The 23773-nt window shown below is 37.6% G+C and overlaps 2 protein-coding genes across 6 annotated transcripts in view; one reads left to right on the top strand and one right to left on the bottom strand.

The window, feature by feature from the left end:
• DCP2 (decapping mRNA 2) overlaps positions 1-21834 on the top strand; it is a 54552-nt gene extending 32718 nt beyond the window's left edge. For 2 of the 3 annotated variants that reach the window (XM_089908426.1, XM_022591368.2), the window contains 4 exons: positions 932-1070; positions 3815-3925; positions 7671-7722; positions 9874-21834. In XM_089908426.1, coding sequence (XP_089764552.1) covers positions 932-1070; positions 3815-3925; positions 7671-7722; positions 9874-10037 — 466 coding nt within the window. In that variant the 3' untranslated portion in view covers positions 10038-21834. The remainder of the gene's footprint in view (positions 1-931; positions 1071-3814; positions 3926-7670; positions 7723-9873) is intronic. The other variant, XM_022591377.2, reaches the window with a different exon arrangement.
• The window catches only part of MCC (MCC regulator of Wnt signaling pathway), a 432845-nt gene continuing 429679 nt past the window's right edge, over positions 20608-23773 (bottom strand). For all 3 annotated transcript variants that reach the window (XM_022591311.3, XM_022591356.3, XM_089908424.1), the window contains one exon: positions 20608-23600. In XM_022591311.3, the coding sequence (XP_022447019.2) occupies positions 23420-23600 (181 nt within the window). In that variant the 3' untranslated portion in view covers positions 20608-23419. The remainder of the gene's footprint in view (positions 23601-23773) is intronic.

Raw genomic sequence — 23773 nt, 5'->3', positions numbered from 1 at the left:
GTCTGCAATTTAATTACAGTTTTTAAATGGGAAAGGGGACAGATTCTGAAATATTCAAAAACAATCTTACTATAATATGGATCTTGGGATCAGTGGCTCTGGACTGTATTACACATATATGTGGTACTACAGAATACGATTTCTTATCTTTACTACAAACTACTGTTACAGTTGGTTTCTTTTGCATAAGTATTTGAGACTGGATCTTTATTTAATTTGCTTCTCCATCGTTTTTGAGCTCCTGAATTTTTTGCTGTACAATGTAGCTTAATTTTTCAGATCCTCTTCCAGCATGGCCGGGGTCCATAACTGACCTGTGCCAGATCAAATTCCATACTTAAGCATCCTAGTAAAGGATTGAGAATTGAGTTGTCTGTGCTGTTAAGAAGGAAGATCCACTGACATTTGTTTGTTTTGACTAGATTTATTTATTGAATTTATTACTAAATTTATTAAATTTATGAAAGAATTATTTTCTTCAGTTGTGTTTCTTTTTGTGGGGTGGGGGGGCATGCATCACAGCTTGCGGGATCTTAGTTCCCCAACCAGGGATTGAACCCGTGCCCCCTGCACTGGAAGCGCAGAGTCCTAACCACTGGACCGCCAGGGAACTCCCCAGATTTTTGAAAGTACAATCATTTATAGGGAGGAAGTGGTATCAATAAATTTAGGAAACTTTGGGATTAAAAATAACAGAGTATTAATTCATTCAAGAAATATGGAATGCTAGGCACTCTTCTGGGTGCTGGGGGTAAAGTGTTAGGCAGAGTCAACAAGAATCCCCTGCCCTCATGGAACTTATACTCCAGTGGGTGGAGATAGACAGTAAATAAAGTAAAATTTGTAGTCTGTAAGATAAACTAACAGGTGTTAGAAAGACTATAAGTGAAAATTTTCTGATCTGATTTTTATTTTTTAAATCTTGGTGTAGTCGAACCAAATTCCGCCACAGTCAGCAATTATTTCCTGAAGGTTCTCCCGGTGACCAGTGGGTAAAGCACAGGCAACCACTGCAACAAAAACCATATAATAATAATCATTCTGAAATGTCTGACCTTTTAAAAGCAAAGGTGAGTGATACACATTTAAAGATTTTCATAACTTTAGCTCATTTGACTTTGGAATGTATCTGAGTTGAGGAATTACAGATTAACAGTTGTAGAGTTCTGAATTGTTAATCCAAGGCTCCTGTGTTTCTGACTTGTGATTTGAAGTAGGGATGAGACTCCTTAACCTTTACAGCTTTGGTATTAATCCAGTGTAGTAAGTAATATGAATTAACATCTGATTTTGGTAAATATGCTACCAGGGAAAGGTTCATTACTGTGTTGTATTCTGGTGTATGATTATATTACAGTTTATTTATCCATTCTACTCTTAGTGGACATGTTTGTTGTTTCCACTTTGGGGCTTTTACAAACCATACTGCTATGAATATTTCTGTACATGTCTTTTGAGGAACATACACAGTTCTTTTGGGTATATAGAATTGGGTAGAAATGTTGGAGCAGTGGATATGCCTATGTTCTTGAGTATATACTCAATATTCTCAGGTAATTTATATCCCCAGCAAAACATATGAGAGTTCCATTTGTTCCACATCCTTACTAATCCATGGTATTATCTGTCTTTATTACTTTAGCCATCTATTTGGGTACCACTCTTTTTACTTTCATTCTTTTAAAAATATACTGGTTTCATCAAAATTAAAAAACTTTTGTGCATCAGAGATCACTATCAAAAGAGAAGAGACAGCCCATGGAATGGGGGAATTTGCAAATCACATATCTCATGGATTAATATCCAGGATATATGGAGAACTCCTACAATTCAACTACAAACAAAACAACCCAATTAAAAAAATGGGTAGACACCTTGAATAGACATTTCTTTAAAGAATATATACAAATGGCCAATAAGCACATGAAAAGATGCTCACAATCATTAGTAGAATGCAAATCAAAACCACAGGAGATACTATTAATACCCACTAGGTATGAAGTAATAAAAATGTAATTTAAAAAATGGAGAATAATAAGTGCTGACAAGAATGTAGGGAAATTGGAACCCGTGTGCATTGCAGGTGGGAATGTAAAATGGTGCAGCTGCCATGGAAAACAGTTTGGATGGTTCGTCAAATAGTTAAACATAGAATTACCATATGACCCAGCAATTCCATTCCTAGGCTCATACTCAAAAGAATTGAAAGCAGGGACTTAAACAGGTAACTTATATCCCAGTGTTCACAGTAGCATTATTCATGATAGCCAAAAGGTGGAAACAACCCATGTGTCTGTCAGCAGATTAATGGATAAACAAAATAAACATATAGAGGAATATTATTTGGCCTTAAAAAGGAATGAAAGGGACTTCCCTGGTGTTCCAGTGGTTAAGACTCCACGCTCCCAATGCAGGGGGCCCGGGTTGGATCCCTGGTCAGGGAACTGGATCCCTCATGCTGCAGCTAAGACCCGGTGCAGCCAAATGAATAAATAAATATTTAAAAAAAAAAAAAGGAATGAAATTATGATACGTACGTGCTACAACATGGATGAACCTTAAACACATGCTAAGTGAAATAAGCCATACACAAAAGGACAAATATTGTATGACTCCACTTACATGAGGTGCCTAGTGTAGACAAATTTATAGACAGAAATTAACTTGAGGTTACCAGGGCTGAGGGACAGGAGGGAATATGGAATTATTTAATAGGTACGAAGTTCTGTTTAGATGATGAAAAAGTTTTGGAGATGGATACTGGTGGTGGTTGCACAACATTGCGACTATACACTGCCACTGAGTTGTACATTTAAAAGTGGTTCAAGTGCTAAATTTTATGTATATGGTACCGCAATAAAAGGTAAATACCGAGAAGAACGGGATGAAATTGAATTAAAAGTCTGTGGTAACATGAGTCTCTGAAAGCTGTATTTCCCTACCTTTCTTTCTTTAAATTAGCTTGTTGTTTTCAAGCTATTTTAGGAACTGCTGAATTTTTTCTGTAGGTAGATAGAATGTACATAAATAAATGTATTTTTATACATTTTAAAATAATAATAAAATTATTCTGCTCACTGTTTTAGCTAGTCCTCTTAAATAGCTGTCTTTTTAAGACCTCTAAAGCCAAATTAATGTTTAAAAACTTTGTGTTTTAAGTTAAACTTAGAGCTATTTTCTAAGAAAATTAACTCGTTAAAGCAGTATAATAGCAAGATGTCAACTACTGCATGTTTAGGTTTTAGGTCTAAATTTAGGGATAATGGCCCAAATTTTAAAAACCAGTTGTCTTTATTATTTTGTATAAAAAGAGATTATTAATTTTAAAAATCCCTATTTGTTTATTAATAATTTAAAGCAGATTTTAGGGTAACAGTGATCACATCGGCTGCCTGTTTCCAGCTTTAAGGACTGTAGTCAATGGGCCTCAGTGTTCCCTCACAGAGAGGTTTTCTTTGGCAGTCACAAGGTTTTCAAAGTTGTTCCTCTCCCTGCTCCCATTATTCTTTTACTCCTCATGCTTGTAAACACAGTCTGTGAGCAGAAATGGCATAAGGCAAGAGGTGTGGAAAGATTCCTAGGGACCATTATATTTGCTGTTTCATATCTTTTGAGGACTCTTGCTTTGTGAAGCACTATCTTTTATAAGAAAATATATTGATAGTGGTTCTCCAGTGTTTAAGGAAGGTTTTGGGTGGGGGTGCTTTGCTGAACTCTGATTCAACCAGCTAAATACATTCATAGGGATATATTGTTTTATCCTATTTCATTATGCTATAGGTTTACATTTTATTTCTTCTTATTGGAAAAACAGAGTCAAAGTATGAGGGGAAATGGCAGAAAACAGTATCAAGAGTCACCTAATCAAAAGAAAAGAACAAATGGGGTCCACAGCCAGCCAGGCAAGCAGCAGAATCCCTTGATGGTAAGAGTTAACAGCTCTCATGCTAAGAAGTCAGTTCACGCTTTTTAAGATGGGGCAAGGGCATTGGCGAGGCACGTTGAATTGATATATTGACAGGATTTTTATGAACCTGCTGTGTGCACACTATTCACCCACTAAAAAAATCTCTGCCTACTCTCAATTATAGGTTTATCACATTGATTCAAACGTGCAACTGATCTTTACTTTTTATGTGGGTATTTATTTATCTATTTATTATTTTTTAAATTAATTTTTATTGGAGTATAGTTGATTTACAATGTTGTGTTAGTTTCTGCTGTACAGCAAAGTGAATCAGTTATACATATACCCACTCTTTTTCAGATTCTGTTCCCATATATAGGTCATTACAGAGTATTGAGTAGAGTTCCCTGTGCTATACTGTAGGTTCTTGTTGGTTATCTATATGTGGGTATTTAGATTTAATACTTTGGAAACAGTGTGTAGTCAACCCTGCTTTCTAGACAAGTCCTAAGTATTCTCTCTCTATTTTTCTAAATAGAGTCTGTATTATTTTAATGAAGTTAAAAGTTTGGAATAACATCACAGTGTTTTTGTTTTCTTCAAGTTGATAGAATTTAGAAAACGAAAATAAATAAAACACAATACTCATAGCCAGTGTCATAGTCATTAGACTAGGCTGAAAGACAATACATGTGAGCATTTTAAGGCATTTACTTCCATTCTTTTAGTCTGCGTTCCAGAAAGTAATTCATAAACTGATAAGTCTCCTTGCTTATCTTTTCTGTAAGTCCCAGTATTTCTTTCCTTTTTTTAAAAGATGTATTTATTTTATTTTTATTATTTTTTAATATTAATTTATTTATTTTTGGCTGTGTTGGGTCTTCATTGCTGCACGCAGGCTTCCTCTAGTTGCAGTGAGCGGGGGCTACTGTTTGTTGTGGTGTGCGGGCTGCTCATTGTGGTGGCTTCTTTGCTGCAGAGCGTGGGCTCTAGGTGTGCAGGCTTCAGTAGTTGTGGCTTGTGGCCTCAGTAGTTGTGGTGCACGGGCTTAGTTTCTCCGTGGCATGTGGGATCTTCCCGGACCAGGGATCGAACCTGTGTCCTCTGCATTGGCAGGCAGATTCTTAACCACTGCACCACCAGGGAAGTCCCAGTCCTGGTATTTCTATGTTGAATTTTCTTATTGTATCTTCACCTATTTTTCTTTCTTTAGCAGTGGGTGATAATAGTAATTTCAAGTTTTTAACAAAAGTATTTTCCTTGAATTCCCTAGGTGCTGTTGATTTAACTTGGGGTGTATTGATTCCACTAGCAAGCACATGTTAAAGATCAGTTTACTGTTAGACTACTTGCCCTTTACTATTATTGTACTCCACTCTGGTAGAAATAGTGACAAGAACAAAGAAGAGTCTTAATAGATGGTCAGAAGGCTTTTAATCTAATTCAACATCTGTCCCTAACAAAAGCTGGACAGATTAAAATGATAGTACTATACAAATGTTAATTCTCCTCAAATTAATGCATAGATTTAATTCAATACCAATCAAAATCCTTGATTTTTTTGGGGGAACTTCACAAATGACTCTCATATTTGTCTAAAAGAACTTGAATAAATTTTTTATAAGTTCTTTAATGATGGAGAACAAGTATATGAACAGCTTATAAGGGAAGAACTAAAAGTGACTGATAAATGTATAAATGTGTAATCAAAGAAAGTAAATTAAAACAGGATGCCACTTTTCCTCATTAGATTGGCAAAGATGAAAAGATAGCCACTTATGTATTGAGAATATTGAGAGCCCTTAAGAATTGCTAATTGGTACAGCCTCCTAGAGAGTAGTTTGGCTATATTGAAAGCCTGAAAAAGTTCTTACCTTGTTTCCCTAGAAGAGAAATTTAAAGAATATTCACTCCATTGCTCTTAATTATGAAAACATGGAAACAATCTAAATATCCAAGAAGATAATACTAAATGCAATATCGTAGATCTATGCCATAGACTACCATGTAGTCATTAAAAGTGATGATGTAGATTTGTATTTATTGAAAAAGGAATATGTTCATAGTATATACATTTAAAAAGTGGGTTATATCCTTTTTGACCCACCTCCTAGAGAAATGGAAACAAAAATAAACAAATGGGACCTAATGAAACATAAAAGCTTTTGCACAGCAAAGGAAAATATAAACAAGACAAAAAGACAACCCTCAGAATGGGAGAAAATATTTGCAAATGAAGCAACTGACAAAGGATTAATCTCCAAAATATACAAGCAGCTCATGCAGCTCAATATCAAACAAACAAACAATCCAATCCAAAAATGGGCAGAAGACCTAAACAGATATTTCTCCAAAGATATACAGATTGCCAACAAACACATGAAAGGATGCTCAGCATCACTAATCATATGTATAGCTGATTCACTTTGTTATAAAGCCGAAACTAATAACACCATTGTAAAGCAATTATACTCTATTAATAAAGATGTTAAAAAAAAAAAAAAGATCCTGCAGGGCAAAGGCAAAAAACTACAATGAGGTATCACCTCACACTGGTCAGAATGGTCATCATCAAAAAATCTACAAACAATAAATGTTGGAGAGGGTGTGGAGAAAAGGGAACCCTCTTGCACTGTTGGTGGGAATGTAAATTGATACAGCCACTATGGAGAACAGTATGGAGGTTCCTTAAAAAACTAAAAATAGAACTACCATATGACCCAGCAATCCCACTACTGGGCATAAACCCTGAGAAAACAATAATTCAAAAAGAGTCATGTACCAAAATGTTCATTGCAGTTCTGTTTACAATAGCCAGGACATGGAAGCAACCTAAGTGTCCATCAACAGATGAATGGATAAAGATGTGGCACATATATACAATGGAATATTACTCAGCCATAAAAAGAAACGAAATTGAGTTATTTGTAATGAGGTGGGTGGACCTAGAGTCTGTCATACAGAGTGAAGTAAGTCAAAGAGAAAAACAAATACTGTATGCTAACACATATATATGGAATATTAAAAAAAAAAAATGTGGTTCTGAAGAACCTAGGGGCAGGACAGGAATAACGACGCAGATGTAGAGAATGGACTTGAGGACATGGGGAGTGGGAAGGGTAAGCTGAGATGAAGTGAGAGAGTGGCATGGACATATATACACTACCAAATGTGAAATAGAGAGCTAGTGGGAAACAGCCGCATAGCACAGGGAGATCAGCTCGGTGCTTTGTGTCCACTTAGATGGGTGGGATAGGGAGAGTGGGAAGGAGACGCAAGAGGGGGGAGATATGGGGATATATGTATATGTATAGCTGATTCACTTTGTTATAAAGCAGAAACTAACACACCATTGTAAAGCAATTATACTCCAATAAAGATGTTAAAAAATAAAAAGTGGGTTATAGAATACTATGTATAGAATAATTCTGTTTGTTACATAATTATATGAAAATACATTCACACATATCTTCATAGAAAAAAGCTGGAAAGATGTACTGGAATGTTAATAGTAATTATCTCTGGGTTGAGAAATTTAATGAATAATTTTCTTGTTTTCTGGTGTTTCCATATTGTATGTGTAATCAAGAGCTAAAACAGTTTTAGGCTTAAAAAAATAAAAATAAAATTAAAAATACCAATGCAAGGTGGGCATGGTGATTATATGGTTTAATTCTCTTCCTGAGAAATTTGATACTATATCTCCTTATTTATAATTGAAATAACTGGAGATGGTATGTTGTGTGTTTGTGTTTTTTAATAGAAATGTGAAAAAAAACTTCATCCACGAAAGCTTCAGGATACTTTTGAAACAGGCAAGTCATTTTCTTTTTAAAATTTCTGCTGGTTGGGATTTGGTTTGGTTTTGAAGTAACCTTGATTTTAGTGGTGCATGACGAATTGTGATAGATAAGCTGGAAGAGTTGCACATGGTCTGTAGAGAGTTCATATATATGGTCAAGTTCTCTAAATATGAAACTGGCTAAAATAAATTTATTTAAATTATTTGCCCTTTCACTGTGCTATTTCTTTTGCGAATGTGAAGCCTTGGTGCTGTGCGTGAATATTGTAAATAAATAAATAATTGCTTAAGGGTTAGACAGGGAGTAGACCCAAGTAATATAATGGTGAGGAGAAACCTCATTCTCACATATATGTAAGGGGAGTGCTAACTTCAGAAGGGAAACATTTCCCCCTTACTTGAGGTAATGATCAACTTGTTAAGATGGTACTAAGGATAGCTTTTATTAAAATGACATTTGGAACTTCTCCATCCTCAGTTATGGAGAGTAGGTGTGTGATCTGATTTGGAAAGTAATGTTGAGGAATGTAGAAAGCTCTTTGTAAATACTGATTTAATAGATGTCATTTGGAAGTGCAATAGGCTGTTTTTTTCTTCGGTGCTGTTTTGAATGGTATGAAATTCTCTGTGCAGTAGGTAAGCATTTATTTACCATCTAGATTTAAGGCTTTCATATAGAAAACTCCTAAGAATTGAAAAGCATTATAATTATATTTTCTTGCATTACTGTTTATGATTTAAGCAAGATAGAAGCTATTTTAAAAGAGATGCTTTGGGGACTTCCCTGGTGGTCCAGTGGTTAAGACTCCATGCTTCCAATGCAGGGAACGTGGGTTCGATCCCTGGTTAGGGAACTAAGATCACACATGCCTGTGGCACGTCCAGGAAAAAAACAGAGAGAGAGATCCTTTAACCCTGTTTTGGAAAATTAAGTGTAAGAAGTTGGAACTATCATTAAGTTATGGTGGTAGACTTCCTCTTAGTTGGACTTTTCTGGCCACCTTAGGTGGTGTGGGCATGATAGGCTGATAGTTGAAGTAATGTAACTTCAGAAATCAATTATTTCACAAAATCTTTAAACAGCCATATGTTTAGGAACATTAAAGAAGGCACAGTATAATGTATATCCAACTTAGTTAGGCATGATTCAGATATATAAAATTTTGAGTTGTCTTGAGAAGGAAGTATAAAAGTGTTCTTATCCTGGGAAACCTCATATCAGACTTTATTTCTGCATCAACCTTTTGGTGTCTATTCCAAACCTACTTTCCTGGTCAGGTCCCTGTTCTACTTTAAGGGGAAAAAAAAAAGCCCCGATAAGTTGGAGTTCTGTTGTACTATGATTTTGAAAATTTGGATTTTTCTTTAGGTTGACATACTCCCTGAAGATTTGATAGCCTCCAGCTTTATTTTTCTAGAATTGGAATCTTTACAGATCTTACATTGTAATTATCATCTTTATAATGTTTACATTTTGATCTCTGTCAAGAAGCTCCCCTTATGTTGGCACAAAATACAAATATAGGTGGTAAACAAAGGTATGCCCAGTTTTTAAAAAAATTAATTTATTTTTGGCTGTGTTGAGTCTTTGTTGCTGCACACGGGCTTTCTCTAGTTGTGGTGAGCAGGGGCTACTCTTCATTGCAGTGTACGTGTTTCTCATTGCAGTGGCTTCTCTTGTTGTGGAGCACGGGCTCTAGGCGCGCTGGCTTCAGTAGTTGTGGCACGTGGGCTCAGTAGTTGTGGCTTGCAGGCTCAGTAGTTGTGGCGCACGGGCTTAGTTGCTCCGTGGCATGTGGGGGATCTTCCTGGACCAGGGCTCGAACCCGTATCCCCTGCATTGGCAGGCGGATTCTTAACCACTGCACCACCAGGGAAGTCCCTAGGTATGCCCATTTTTGAAAGCTGGTGAATATTAAGGGTCTTAAAATAAAGGCTGAGATTAAGATTTTGAATGTTTGTTTGGAATAAGCAATAATAGATTAGAAATTCACTTGAGTACCAGTTTAGGGAAAGGAAGATATCTTGGTGGTTCTACTTAGGTTAGATTTAGAGTGTGGGGAGATGAATATATACTGCACATGGATTCCTTTATAACAAAAGGTGAAGGGCAAGATTTGATTTCTTACTGTTACTGAGCTTATTTATTTTGTTTTTTAAGCAGATGCTGTATATGACTTACCTTGCTCCGGTGAAGACCAGTTGCTAGAACATGCCGAGGGCCAGTCTGTGGCATGTAATGGACGTTGCAAGTTCCCCTTTTCATCCAGAGCCTTTTTGAGTTTCAAGTTTGACCATAATGCTATAATGAAAATCTTGGACCTCTGATAGCAACAAATGTGTTGTGGAAGTTCCAAGATCAGAGACTTGTTGCATTTGAGTGGGTGTCTCTTTGAGCCTTACCTTTCTCAGGTGTTTTAAAGAAATGCAGGGAGGCAATGATGTTTCTGAAGAGATGTTCTATGTGCAGAAGAGAGAGTAGAAAGAAACATGAGTTTGCACTGTAAATGCAGTTATAACTTTTTATACATACGTACCTTTTCAGTGTTTGGCTAATGAATTTAAGTTGCTTTTTATGAGGGCATTTTTTTCTGTGTGATTATGGTTTTTATTTTGTATTCTGGTCAAGAAAATAGTGTTTGAGTCATCACTAATAGCTAAGTTAATGGGAATGCTCCATCAACCCATTACAGTGATTGTATTGATACTACTAGTTTCCTTATGTTGAAAATTTTAAAAGAAACTTAAAATACACAATTATTAAATGAATACAAGAGCTGAAATGTCACAGAAGTCAAGATTGCAGGTCATCTGCTTTGGTGGCATTTTGTGCCTATCTCTGCTTCTAACCACTTAGGTTTTCTGATCCTCCTCTGCTAGGAGTTTTGTTAAGGTTTTATTTAGAGTCAGCATCTGCTATACAATGTTAATGTTCAAAATGAACTCTCAGCACTTCATTAAAGGACAAAGTCCTCAGCCTGGAGGGGACTGAGTTGGTTGGGCGGGGAGTTGATGCTCTAATTTTGAATGGTGCTGTGTGCAGTCAGTGAACCTGGGAGTCCGCGGAGAGAGGGTAGTGGGGAGAGAGCACGGGGGCTGGGACCCCGAAACTGCTTTGGTCACATCTGCACCATCCTGCTGCCAGCCCCTTAGTATCATACGATGATTTTGTTCTTAGGAAACTTTATTCTGTATTAAGTTGTGTAAATATGTATGGAATACTGACATTATTAGGTTTTACATTGCATCTCAGTGTTGATCTCTGGAAACTGATGTTATATTAGGTTCCAATTTGCAGTAGTAGCAGAGACTGACACACTTTTATTAGCATGAAGCCCCTAGATGATGGAGCCAAAGGGAAGGGTATGCAGTTTACCCAAGTACAGATAAAGCATTTCACTAGGGGAGGATCAGAACACGGAAATAACGTGTGTAATTCACTCCTAGGAATATATTTTGCTCCTTTAGGATTCTTAAATCCAAATAAGGATGGCAGTGCCCATTTAAAGAAGGATTTTAGCTATATAATTGAGGACAATCACCAGGGCTTTAAGGGGCTTTAGTGTTTGGGCTGCTTCTAACCTCATTGAAGGTGTTTCTTTGGGGGTTGGGGGGAGAGTGTGAGCATATGTGTGCGTGTGCTTCTGTCATGTGGGTTTTAAAAATCTTTTTTACATGTGGTATCCACAAAATATATCTCTGCTTGTAAATTTTATTGTAGAAATCTTTATTCTGTATAGATAGCCTATTTAATAGGGGTTCTATTTAACCCGGTGGGACTTTCAAAAGAAGTGCTATTGTAAGGAGTTCACTTGGTATTAATTTGCTTTAGCTTTTCAATGGCTTGATTTTAAAGGAGAAATTCTATTTATTAATACAAGTGTCACCCTCCTGGTGCTAAGCGGGATAATTCAGTTATAGCAGTGTGTTTAGAATTAGGTTACTCACAATCCTGCATCTTTTAATGTGACAAATTTGTGAATCCTTCTGTGACCTTTTAAAAATGCATTATATGATTGCATTAGGAAGCTCTTAACTGTTCTTTCCAGAAATACAGCTGCTTTGCTTGGGTCTCCTTGAGCCATATTTTTAGTTGGTCCCAGCATTCCAGATTTCTGTTAAATTATGAACAGAAACAGTGAAAACTGTTTGCCTGGCAGGTAAACCATTTTCACTCATTTACTGCCATCTGGAAACTTTAACTTTTAGTGATTTTGTAGGGGTTTTCCCTTTTTAAGTGAGTGCTTTGGTCAGTCTTTCTGGTGCCTCAAGTTGGAACTTTCAGCTCTCGATACTAAAGCAGAAGAGATTAGTTACCAGAAGTATGGCCTCCAATGGTGTTGAGCCTTTTCAGGAACCAACAGATGATCTCTTTTCGATAATGGTAGTTTAACTATGGTTAAATATTATTGCTGTTGTGCTGCTTCATTTAATGCACTGTGGGTGGAACAAAATAAGTGTCTTGTTGGAATGGAACTTTGGTAACTTGAGGCTTTTAGCTCTCTTGACAATTTGAGATTTAAAAAAATGTTAAAAGATGCGATTTAAAGTTTATGTGTGTGATGTGACTTAACTATGCAGAAAATGTATAAGTTGGATGTACATGTTTTATGTACTTCTGCTATACTTATTCCCTCAAACCTGTGTATTAAGTTTCTCAGTGTTCAGGTTACCTTGAGAAAGGCCATGCTTAGCATAGAACTAGCTTTCTCGATTGAGAAATTTTAGCATGGTTTGAAGAAATCAAGTGATAAAGGAGAGTGCTGAATATGCAGTACTTTACTTCTGTGTGCTGCGTTTTAAGAAGCTAGATGAGAAAAGTGTTGGGTTGGCTTCATTATGTTTTATGTCTTTGAGAGAACAGGTCTTTCAAATCCACTTTTTCAGTGTTATTACGTTCCAGCCTTATATGTTCCAAGGTTCAGTGCACTGTGAATCTTTTATTTTTTAAAATTTCTTAGGTGCTTTTATGTGTAACTGTAGTGATTTGTAAGATGTTCAATGAATTGTTTTTGTACTTAACCATTGTAATCCAGAAGATAGGGGTATGGTTTACATGCTTTCAAAATTTTTGTTCAGAAATAGCAAATGAATGGTTTTAGAATTACAAACCGTGATGCTCTCCTGAGACATGAGCATTTGGGGAAGTGTGAGAACCTAATAGAGCTCTTTTAGCATGGGTGAAATTTGAATGAAGATGTTTGAAAATTAAGTTGCTTTTTCATGGTTATATATAAAGGTGAGTTTCCTGTGCTGTAAAGGAATGGTGGTCACTGCTTGCTGCTTTGAACATGGATATCCTTATTTTTCTATTACGTATCAATTAGTAAGTACAGATGATGAAGATGTGTAACAAAATTTTATGCTATGAGATTGGGTTGGTATTTTGTCTTTTAAGTCTTTAGTAATTTGTATGTTAATATCAAAAAACTCCTCAAATCTAAGTGAATAGCATCCTTCCACAGGATTAAATTTTTCTATAAAACTTAATACATTGTGGTAGTCTTTAGAAAAGTTCAGGTCTGACTGCATATGTACATAAAAAAATTAAAAACATTTCATCACGTATTCCCTCACCTTTTTTTTTGTTTGCTTCCAACAGTTAACTTGAACAGTAAGGAGCAAAGTCAGTTAAAAAATTAGACTTTTTGCCGAGTTATTTTTCTTACTCTGATGACATCTCTTGGCTTTTTATCTTTATTTTTGTACCAGTGGACCTCCCTCTGCCCACTCAGAGATTTTGTTTTGATTGACATCTATTGTCTTTGTATTCCCTGAGGCAGTGTTTTCTTCGCATATTAATCATAGTTAAAAGGTCAGATTTGTTAACATTTTTCTGATTGAAGAAAAATAAGTGTTACCTAGCAATTCTGACTTGGATATTTTCTAGCCTGGGGAAGGGGGCTCACGTGTCACTGTAACTTTAGATTAATGGTGAGCAGGACAAAGTCTTGTTCCGTCTGAAGGTATCACTACCCTGTAAGTACCTGTCTCTAGGTAAACGGGTGTTAGTAAGTAACAGTTTTGTTAAACTTTATTCCTGATCATTTGGTAAAGCCTAGAGTTCCTTACTTTGTATTCTGTCTGTAGACTTTAAGATATATTTGTATAGTTGCCAAGAATTCTAAAAATGAGATTATGATGGGCTTTCTCAGCATCTTTTTCTTCTTAGAATTGAGTTGCTCTTGAAGTTTGTACTCCTCTGTCATAAAGATGGCAGATTGCAGATGGACAGTGTAGGTTCTGTCTCATGCTTTCAAAGTAGAGTTCTGGATTGCAGTTTCAAAAAATATGATAGGTTTATTATTATAGAATAAAAGTGCCCTGAAGGAAGAAGATAGCTATAGTTGCTGGGCAAAGAAAGCATGAAGAAGAAATTTTAGAAGATAAAATCAATTATTGAGTGCTGTATGATGCACGAGGCTAGAAATGTGATCACTGCCTAGCCCAAGCAGAGTCTAATATATGTGGCCATTACCAAGCGTTTTCTGGCTCTGGGTATAATTTTTTCTAAGTATGGTTGCCAAGCAATCCAGTAAATCTAACGTAATTTTTCTCACTTTAATGATCAGTGTTTGGGAGTCTGGTCCTTCCTATGCTGATTAGAAGTACATGGCTTTCTTACAGGAACGCAACCCAGAGTACAGACAGCCGTAATCAGCTGTGTGTCATAGTCACTTCACATGGTAGCCGTATATTTGTCCTGAATAGTGATGCTTTCCGTCTAGTTTCCTGTTGCAGACAGTATTTATTACTGAATTGGTGGTCTGTAGCTAGGGAACAGAGTAAAGCTACCTCCCCTGCCTGGGAGTGGACTTGAAGGGTTGGCTTCCACCAGCTTTGTTGCTCAGACTTTAACATAAGGTACAGAGAAGTGTAAACAAAAAACTACGATAAATTATGAAAGTTTTATCTTGAGAAAACGTTCATAATTGACTCTTTAATCTGGGTTCCTTATGAAATCACCAGTAAAGAGATTTCATTTGTCTTGGGTCTTCTGTTGTTAGCAGAGGGCATGGTCTAGCTATGGTAGCTTGAAAGCACAATCTAAGAGGAATTAACCTTAACAAGGTTGCATTAGCTGTGTAGTGCTGGTCAAGTGTGCTCTGGGAGAGGGACTGAATGCAGAAGTCAACTGCCTATGTTTGTAACTTTGTTTTGCGTGGACCCTCCTGTTATTAGCCTTTAATCCTTCAGTCCAGTGGAAGAATAAGGCCCTGAACATATACTTGATGCTTTTTTGGTGTTTGGGTGTTCTTTTGGTTATTGGCCTCTGTCCGGTGAGTGCTGTTTGAAGACCTGTTGTTTCTTAATCCCATTTTTGGGGTGACTGATCAGGAAGCGGCCATTGAGTCTGTCCCATGCCACCTGTACCCTGTCCCTACTCCCCCCTGCCCCCTCAGTGCCCACCCCATGTCGGTTTTTCTCTTTCGGTAAAAGAATCTTTTTTTTTTTCTTGTGATGCATCCCTATGGTGTATCTGCCCCTGTGGGAATTTACAAGCAGTGATTGCATCTTAACTTTGACCGTTGGGCCATGAGCAGTTAGGAGGGCTGTGGATGCCTGTGCTATTTTATTTTAGTCTCTCATGCAGGTAGCTGTCACATTGGTTTGGGAACAAAGGAAACTTCTGTGTAGTTCTAGGGCAAAATGGGCAGTATTCTGCTGGTCTTTGAGAGGTCTCAGTTAACATTCTTCGGCTGTAGACTTTTTGACAGGATGTAACATTTTAGTGTACTTACAATGAATTGAATCTGAGTTTCTAAAACAATCTATAGCTGCAAACGATGGTGTGAGACATTTTTGGCACAAATCTTCATTGTTAGTCATTTCTTAAGCTTTAAGATATTAGCTAGATCTTTGTAAAATGGTATCTTCGCTTACTATGCTTTTGTGATATTTAGGAATAGATTGTGGATGGCAGGAAATGGAAGCAAAGGTTCTCAACTGTGAATGAAATTGAGAAAGGTAGTAACTATTCCTCAGCAGTTTGGTTAGTTAGATGTGTTAATATTGAATACTTTTGGAACAAATGAGTAGCTGTACTCTTCATGTCTTAACACATACAATATGCACTGATAGAAAAGCACAAAAGACCTATCTGCAGTTTCTTTGTGCATTTCACTACTGTCCTAGGGCACTGCTGTCTCTGGTGGTCATTTTAGGTTTGTGTTTGGATCTTGCACAAGTACCTTTTAATTTCAAATGCGAGAGCCCAAAGAACTGATTCTTTAATTTTACTTTTTTGCTAATTTCATTTCAAAGTTAGGACAGGAGACAGGTAACCTGACTTCCATTTTATAAATATTTATAAACTGTTTTTCTTCAGTAATAAATAGGGAAGGAAAATAAAACCATGAACTATTTTGCATATACATATATTTGTGTATATATATGTGCACAATATACATATTTTTCTAATTGTTTTTGAAGTTTGCTCATTAGCTTAATACTTTATAAAAAATTCATCTTTGCTAAATATTGATTCATACAACTCAGATTTTTAATTTTACCTGTTTAATGAAAATTTAAAAGTCTTATTTCAGAATAAAATGATTAATCAAATGGAATTATGGTTCATGTGTAAACTAAAGTGACCATCAAAATAAGGGCATACAGTTTAGTTTGGATGGGAATAAGAATTGATTTCTTTATATTTCCTGCCTATTTCCAAAACAAGATTTGAAGTGTCTTTGATGCTGTGGAGACTAGGTAATGTTCATGGAACATACGTGGTCTTAAAACAGTTTTCTTGGGGGTAGGTTTTAGTCTGAAAAAGGTGAAGATATTTATGCTGAGTCATGGACTGACAAAATCTGGTAGAAAAAAATTGATGAAATGGTTTTGCTAAACATGATATTCCACTTGAGAAAACTGAACTTTAGAGTCAATGTGATAACTAAATAGGTTTGTAAACTTTATTCAGCAATAATTTTTGTCTCATGTAAAATGATTTAACATTTAAATTTTACCTTAATTACAGCAGCATTTTATTACTTTACCTTCTAGGGCATTTTAATGTTTCGAGAAAGACTGTGTAAGTAAACCATTGGAGTGATTCTGTCTATGGTAGTAATGAAGTTTTTGGTGCTTGTTTTGATTGTGAAACATTTAGGAAAAGCAGAAAAGGAACCCCAAAATCAACCTTGTTGGTGCACCTTATAGTTCAATGAATTGATAACCTTTAGAGTGGTATTACTTATTGTGTTTTCAGGGCTTATTACATTCTGACTGAATAGTTTTCTCTTTTCCCCTCAGTGTTAATGAAAGGATAAGGATTTTACTTCTATTGATTTTTCACTTATATTGAGTGTGTCTATCATAAGTAAAGGATTTCCAGTGACTCATGTTTATGAATCAGGAGTTTAAATGTTTGCAGGATTACTGCACTTCCAAAGTTGACTAGAAATGCCAGCTGTATTCTCCACTGAGAAAATGAACAAAGTCCTGTGTCTTAACAGTTATGCTCTTTTTGAAAGCTTTTGATGTAAATAACACTATTTGAGAAATGAGAAACCTTCTATCTTAAATATGGTTTGAATGATGGAAGGTTTCCTTTGTATTTTAAAACATTTTTACAGTTGATTGATCAAATATTGGCTTTCTGTAAAAACATTATCATGTTAAATTTACTCTTTGTAGTGCAATATCAATAAATTTTGCTGCTTGGGCAGTTTTAATTACTACCTTAACCTGGCTTCTGCTACTGATACTTGTAGGTTGCAAGTTGCTCATATTTTGGCTGCATCTCTCTGGACCATTAAAAAAATGACAAGTATGAGATAAAGGTATGTTTATATGATAGGAGGAAATATTAAGGGTAGAGTGTCGTCTCTGCAAAAATGAAAACTGGTATGTATTCTCCATCTCAGTTTACGGTTTGGTTGTTGATTTTTAAAGCAAGGTTATATTGTGAGTTAATTAGATACATAAAATCCAACAATTCTTCAATTTGTATTAGAGCCTGGTTTTCTAAATAGAATGCTTGCCAGTCCTTGGATCTCAGGGGTCAGAGAAATACATTCTTCTCTACTAGAGACTGCAGCTGTATGATAGCAATTTTTATTTAAGATTTTAAGAAAGGAGAGTAACCAAGGTGTTACGCTCTTAACTGTCAAAGGTACTTTGCTTTGATAATGAGAACCGACAACACTGTAGTAATATTCTAACAAACATCAGACAGACACCTTGCAGAGCTGCTCACCATCCTTCTTTAGAGGCATGGGTGACTTTCCAGCTCATTGTTATATTCCCTCTTTCAGTAACTTTTAAAGAGGAAAAAAGATGCAGATCCTTCAATAGATAACTAACTCTGCATTCATACCAAATCTGAAAAGGCAGCCCAGTAGAAATTGGCGATAAATGAGGTTTCTTTTGGCTGTTTGTTGGCCGTTTTGACCTAATACAGTCTGTCTTGTAGTTTCCCGCTTTGATGAGGGCTCGTGATGTAACTATGAAACCTGCGATGTTTGACATTAAATGTTAGACACACAGTATTACAGGACAGCCGTATCCTTCAGTGAATACAGTTAAAGCACATTATGGAATTAGAAATATTTATTCAGAATATAAGATTGTTTGTAAAATATTATAAATGTCTCTGTATAAATAAATGGAGTTTTTTTTTAAACAATTCTATATCAAATAACACAAAGCTGTTTTACAGCAGCTAAAACTAAAGGCATCTGGAAACATTTAAAGCATACAAGTGAAGAAAAAAATTACAAGGTATAGTACAGTGTTAAAGGGCAACCTTAAAATGAGACTTTAATACAGTAGAACGATACTGACAAATGCAAACTTAGTCACATGTGCTTTAACAACTGACAGTACATTCAAGCAGCTTAAAAGTAGCACATTTTCAAATAATAGGAAACTAAAATCTCATGCAAAGTAAGTCTTGACGATGTCTAAAAACTGATTAGACACAGAAAAGTGAACATGTTTCATCACCTTTGCACTGGGTTCGAAGAGAGTGGATGATTAGGGGCTCCCGAATGGCTGTCCTGACATGAGCACTGTAAGTGAATACTAGGAGTTCTACAAACAGAACGTTTTCCACGTGGATCTGACTTGCAAAAAAGTGCAGAAGTGAACAGTAGAGCTGGGATAACTAAGCAGGTCATCAGTATGAGGGAATTCTGTCTCTAAGCTTGCTTTGTACTGCTGAGCTGGTATTTCAGATGATTGATTAGTGGATAAGTGATTTTGTAGCAACCTTGACGATCCAGTAGCAGTTGCTATGACTGGGCCAGAAGGATTTCTTGTCTTGGTCCTATGCAAAAATCTCACTCAGATGCAATGTGACAACTTATCCAATGTAACCCTTCACCGAAAATAGTTGTCGGGATGCGAAACTATTTTTCTCTACACAAGAATTAGCAAAAAACGAGAATCCGTGAACAGCTGCTATTCAACTCGTAGTCTTTTCTACTTCCGTAATGTTTTAACAGCCACTGAGTGCTCAGTGATGCTGTGGTGGCTACAGCCAGCATTATATTAATTGATAATTCTGGTGCCAATTCTGAAAAATTAGTGTTTGGCAGCCTAAGGCATCCCCATTCATCTCCTAGTGAATACAAGTATAGTTAGTTAGAAAGTTAACTTCAAGTGTGTGAAATAGGAACTTCAGAAGGTGACAGGTTCAGCCCGGCCTATGTGAACACAGGATTTCAGTTAACTATTATAGGATTTTGATAGACTTGAATAAGAATTGTGTGCAGCAAAGGCATAATTTCTGTTTTGTAACAAGTGATGCCTCTGCAAAGTAGTGCCCAGCAAGCCTCCGTGAAAGGTGGTAACAGTATCATTTCCTGTCAACTAGGCCATTCCATTGGAGAAATAAAAAAATAATCGCTACATGATTTTTTCAGAATTTTTTAGTGTTGTTTTACCAAGCTGTCGCATGGTGCAGAAAAACAAAAATGTTACTTTTGCTTCCTCCCCACCCACAAAATCCTTGGCAACCCTATAGGATGCACCCTAATTAAAATTCAATTCAGAAATTTCAATCATCATAATTCTCTCCCCCTTTGGGCTCTAAAAACTGTCTAATTAAAAGCTGTTTGCTGCATCTACAAATAGGGGCAGCTGTAAACTTAGGGAACATGATCTTTTTTCACTTTATAGAGAGTTTAGTTTCATGGATGAGCCATAGTCCCAGCTATGCATTTGCAAATAGTTTATGGAAAAAGCTTAGGGCTTTCAGAAGTCATTAATAAAAGTTTGGGTGTCTTTAGTCTTTCTCATTACTTCACTTAAAACACAAGCATGATACCCCAAACTCTTGAGAGCTTTAAGATATTTGATAGAATTAAAAAATAATTGCAGGATAATTTCTGTGGGCCATAGGAGACAATTCATGCCATCTACATAGGCAATCCAGCCCAGATCGGGTAATTATGAGGCATTTTTTTCACTTGAAATAATGTAATCTATATGCAGCTGGGAACTAGGAGACTTTCCTGTGATTTCAGGTTTTCCTTAGAATAGTAAAATCTTTACTCTCCTCATCCTAAAAAGAAATTCTCATCAGCTCTAACTTGGACTGCCTCCCTGGAGAAGGGGAACGGCCCTGTAAAGTCTTGCTGTAGGCTCAGAGGAAGACTTAGTAAGGTACGCATTATCTCACAGGAGGATTGAGCAATTATGTTTAACTGCCACTTAATTTTTTATTATTCTACCATTCCAGTTTCAGGCAGCATGGATATGAACTTCAGAAACCTGACATGCTAGCAGGTGAGAGTGACTATGCAACAGTTAACTACCTGCATTGGCAATGATAAAACATCTAGTGTACCTCTGAGGTAGGGAGGACACGATAAATCCCCACTGTCTGATCACATAAGATACATAAGCATCAGTAGCTTCCGGTGTAAATCTCAAAAGGGACTCTTACCGCCTACAATTCCATGGCAGTTTTGGTAGCTGGTGCACATGGGGTTCGGCAGAACATCACATCCGGTTGGTAGGTGCACGTGTTGATGGCACTCCAGCAACAGACAGAAGTCTCTTTTACTTGAGATTTTTGCCTCAGTGTAGTAGTGGGAAATTATACTCCAAGGGAACTTTCAAATGGGTCCTTTCTTCTCATGCCTATTTCTCTAAGAGCCAGAGACAACTCTGAACAGCGAAGGTGACTGCCTAAAAGGGTTAACCACTGAGGATTAAAACAAACATATGAAAGTCTGAACATTTTTAACCTTGTACAAGTTATAATCAGGATCACTGTTTACCTCTGATGGAGATGTTAATATAAACCAGCTCCTATTTAGAAAGAAAAATTCAGGTTATAAAAAAAGAAAATGATCCAGGCACCTGTAATCATTTATTTAATCAATGCGGTTTTAGTAAGCCCTGCAATTAACATAATAACCAAGTGCCCGTAGGTTCACCTTCAACAAGGACTGTGTCTTAGGGGAGTATGTGAAAAATATAAGGAAAGGTAATCAACTATTTAATAGCTTTTATTCTACACATTTATAAAAGTAACAGCTTTGCCAGGGAAATAGTTTTCACCCAACCACCATATATCTGCAAGTATTACGCTGAAGTATAAACTCAAAATGAGGCCAAGTAGGCTCAGTAATACTGGGGCTCATAATGTAGGAGCTGAGACTTCCCAGGTCTGGAGGAGTTCCATGACCCTAGAAGAGCAGGTTCTGTTTTCACTTGGAGCAACAAGAATGGTAGACAGATGTCCTGCATCAGCTACACTTTTTAGTGTTGGTAAAAATGAAAACCATCCATCTGTTTTGATACCTGTTCAATCACACAAGAGAAAGCCATGAATGGTTCCCCGCTTTGCACAGTCCGGTTTGCTTAGGGAGGACGTTTTCCCTGGGCATGTTGGAGAAACGGGGAAAACCATGATTTCATCTGTTACACCTTTTTTTGCACACACTTTTCAGCCAAATCATTTTCCTGGTAACAAAATGAAACTATCCGAAGAGTAAAAATTGACTTAATGTCACAAGAACCAAGTTTACCTGATTCTACAGAAACAAATTTACCTGAATTTTATAGAAACAGAAGCCAGTGGGTACTTTCACAGCATCCAAAAGCTGGGTCTTTCACACTGGTACCAGTTGATTTTTTTTTTTTTTTTTTTGAATACGGGGCAGCCTCACTGCTGGCCTGAGAAAGAAGGGTAGTTGCTTTGGGACAGAACTGCTCTGCCTTCCAAGATGGTGGCTAGAGTGTCCTGCCCCATTGTGCAGAAGGCTGAGGAACTTGTGTCATGCTCTCTGAAAGCAGCTCATGGACACGGGGAAGTGAATGCAGTGACCTGGTCATAAGCAGAACATAGTGAACTGTGGCACTGGGCATATTTCTCATAGGTGACTTCAGGTGGGTCTTCAGGTGCTACAGAATAAATGGCAAGTGGTCCTTTAAGATGTATCACTCAGCATACGGCAGCGACAGAAGAACTGAAAAAAGTGAAAGGTGCAACAGGGAAGGTTATAGTAGAAAAGGGATGAAGAATTGATTTTAAAATGGAAGACCTTCCTGAAAGAATTCAGGTACTTTGTTCCTGCCCAGTCCTGTCAGCATTTTGCTTGAAATTTCCCCTGTTGAAACACCATATGCTACCCATCACCGTGTCTCTGGGGGATAAAAAGAGGCCTCAACAGCCCTTCCCTCACCCCCTGCCCTTTGTAAGAGGAGTGTAGCCTGCAAAACATTATCTACTCAGCATCCTGCCTCTTGCCCTTAGGGCAATAGAGGCAGGTCCAGAGCTAACCACATGTTCATGTGGATGAGCTTTGATTCGTGTAGAACAGCAATTATGTAGTGCCCTGGGGTGGTGGAAAGTACTAACACTTCTCTGCTCCCGACAAAAGTTTAGTTCCCTTACTCCTATAAACGGGATTCTCTCAGCTCCAAGCCTTGGCTGTTAATAAGGCTCCACCAGGACGGGGAAACCTCAGTCTAAAGAGAGCTGCCTGCCCAGCCCTGCTTTCACAGTGAGAGGTGAAGGAAGTTCTCATTCTCCCACACAGAGTTGTTCAGACCCAACTGCTCTACCTGTAGCTTCAACATATCTGGGACTGTAAGGAACACCTGTGTGCCATTCGCCTGTGCTTGACATCCCAGAACACCTCTGAGTGACAGCCTGTGTCTTAAATGTTGATACCTGGGACTTGAAAACCAAAGCCTTGTTGCAGTAAACAAAGCAGCAGCTCTTCTGGATGCTGAGCACTGTCTCCGCACCACCCACCCCCCCCCCCACCGCCCCGGGCAGTTTTCCCCTGAAGGAGAAGGAAAAGAGGAGAAATTAGGGCTGTCAGAGATAAGGCTGCTGTCTATCAAAAAGAGAAAAAAAGAATGGAAAATCTTGAAGAGGTGATGCCTGGATTATACCACCAATGCACAAGTTCCAGAACAGAAAGGTGGGAGAGTGATAGAGCCAGTGCTGAAAGCAGAAGCAAGACCTGCGGAGCCAGCACACACACGGCAGGGGTTCCCACGCCGTCCACAGCCCAGGAGGGGAGGGGCAGGATCCTCTGGATACAGTCTACACCACGTCCCAGGGCCACTCGCCCCAGGGCTGAGTCCAGGGCACTCCATTGTCCAAGTGCTGACCTACCTGCCAACCTTCCCTTTTCTCCTTCTCCCAACAGGTTACTCTGTCCTCTGGGGCCCCTCTCTCCTCAGCGACCTGCTAGACTTTAGCCTCCACGGACAGAACCGTGGAGCCTGAGTGCCGATTAAAGTGAAGTTTCATTGGTGTGAGGCCTTGAGTTCTCCTCCTCCAGCAGAGCTATTCTTTGCTTTAGCATCCTCACTTGGGTCTCATGTCTCTCCACCATTGCCATCATCTGAGACTCCAGCTTCTTCAGTTTGTTTTGATGCTTCTTCTTTGCTTTCTCATAGGCAGCCACCAGGTTGCTATGTGGGAACAGAAGGAAATGAGAATGAAGGTTTATCCTAAGTAGCACTGAGATGCACACTGTCCTGCCCACTGGGTAACCTGGTCCAGTAAGTACCACTCCAAACAGAGGACACTCAGCCTCTTCAGTAAGAATTTGAAATCAAGTGGTTAGTATTTCAACGCTCACAGC

The sequence above is a fragment of the Delphinapterus leucas genome, chromosome 3, assembly GCF_059928025.1.
Source record: "Delphinapterus leucas isolate spDelLeu-1000000601 "Yukka" chromosome 3, BTC_Dleu_Yukka2, whole genome shotgun sequence".
Taxonomy (NCBI): domain Eukaryota; kingdom Metazoa; phylum Chordata; class Mammalia; order Artiodactyla; family Monodontidae; genus Delphinapterus; species Delphinapterus leucas.
Note: the sequence above shows the minus strand (reverse complement) of the source record. Positions and strands in the feature narration are given on the sequence as shown.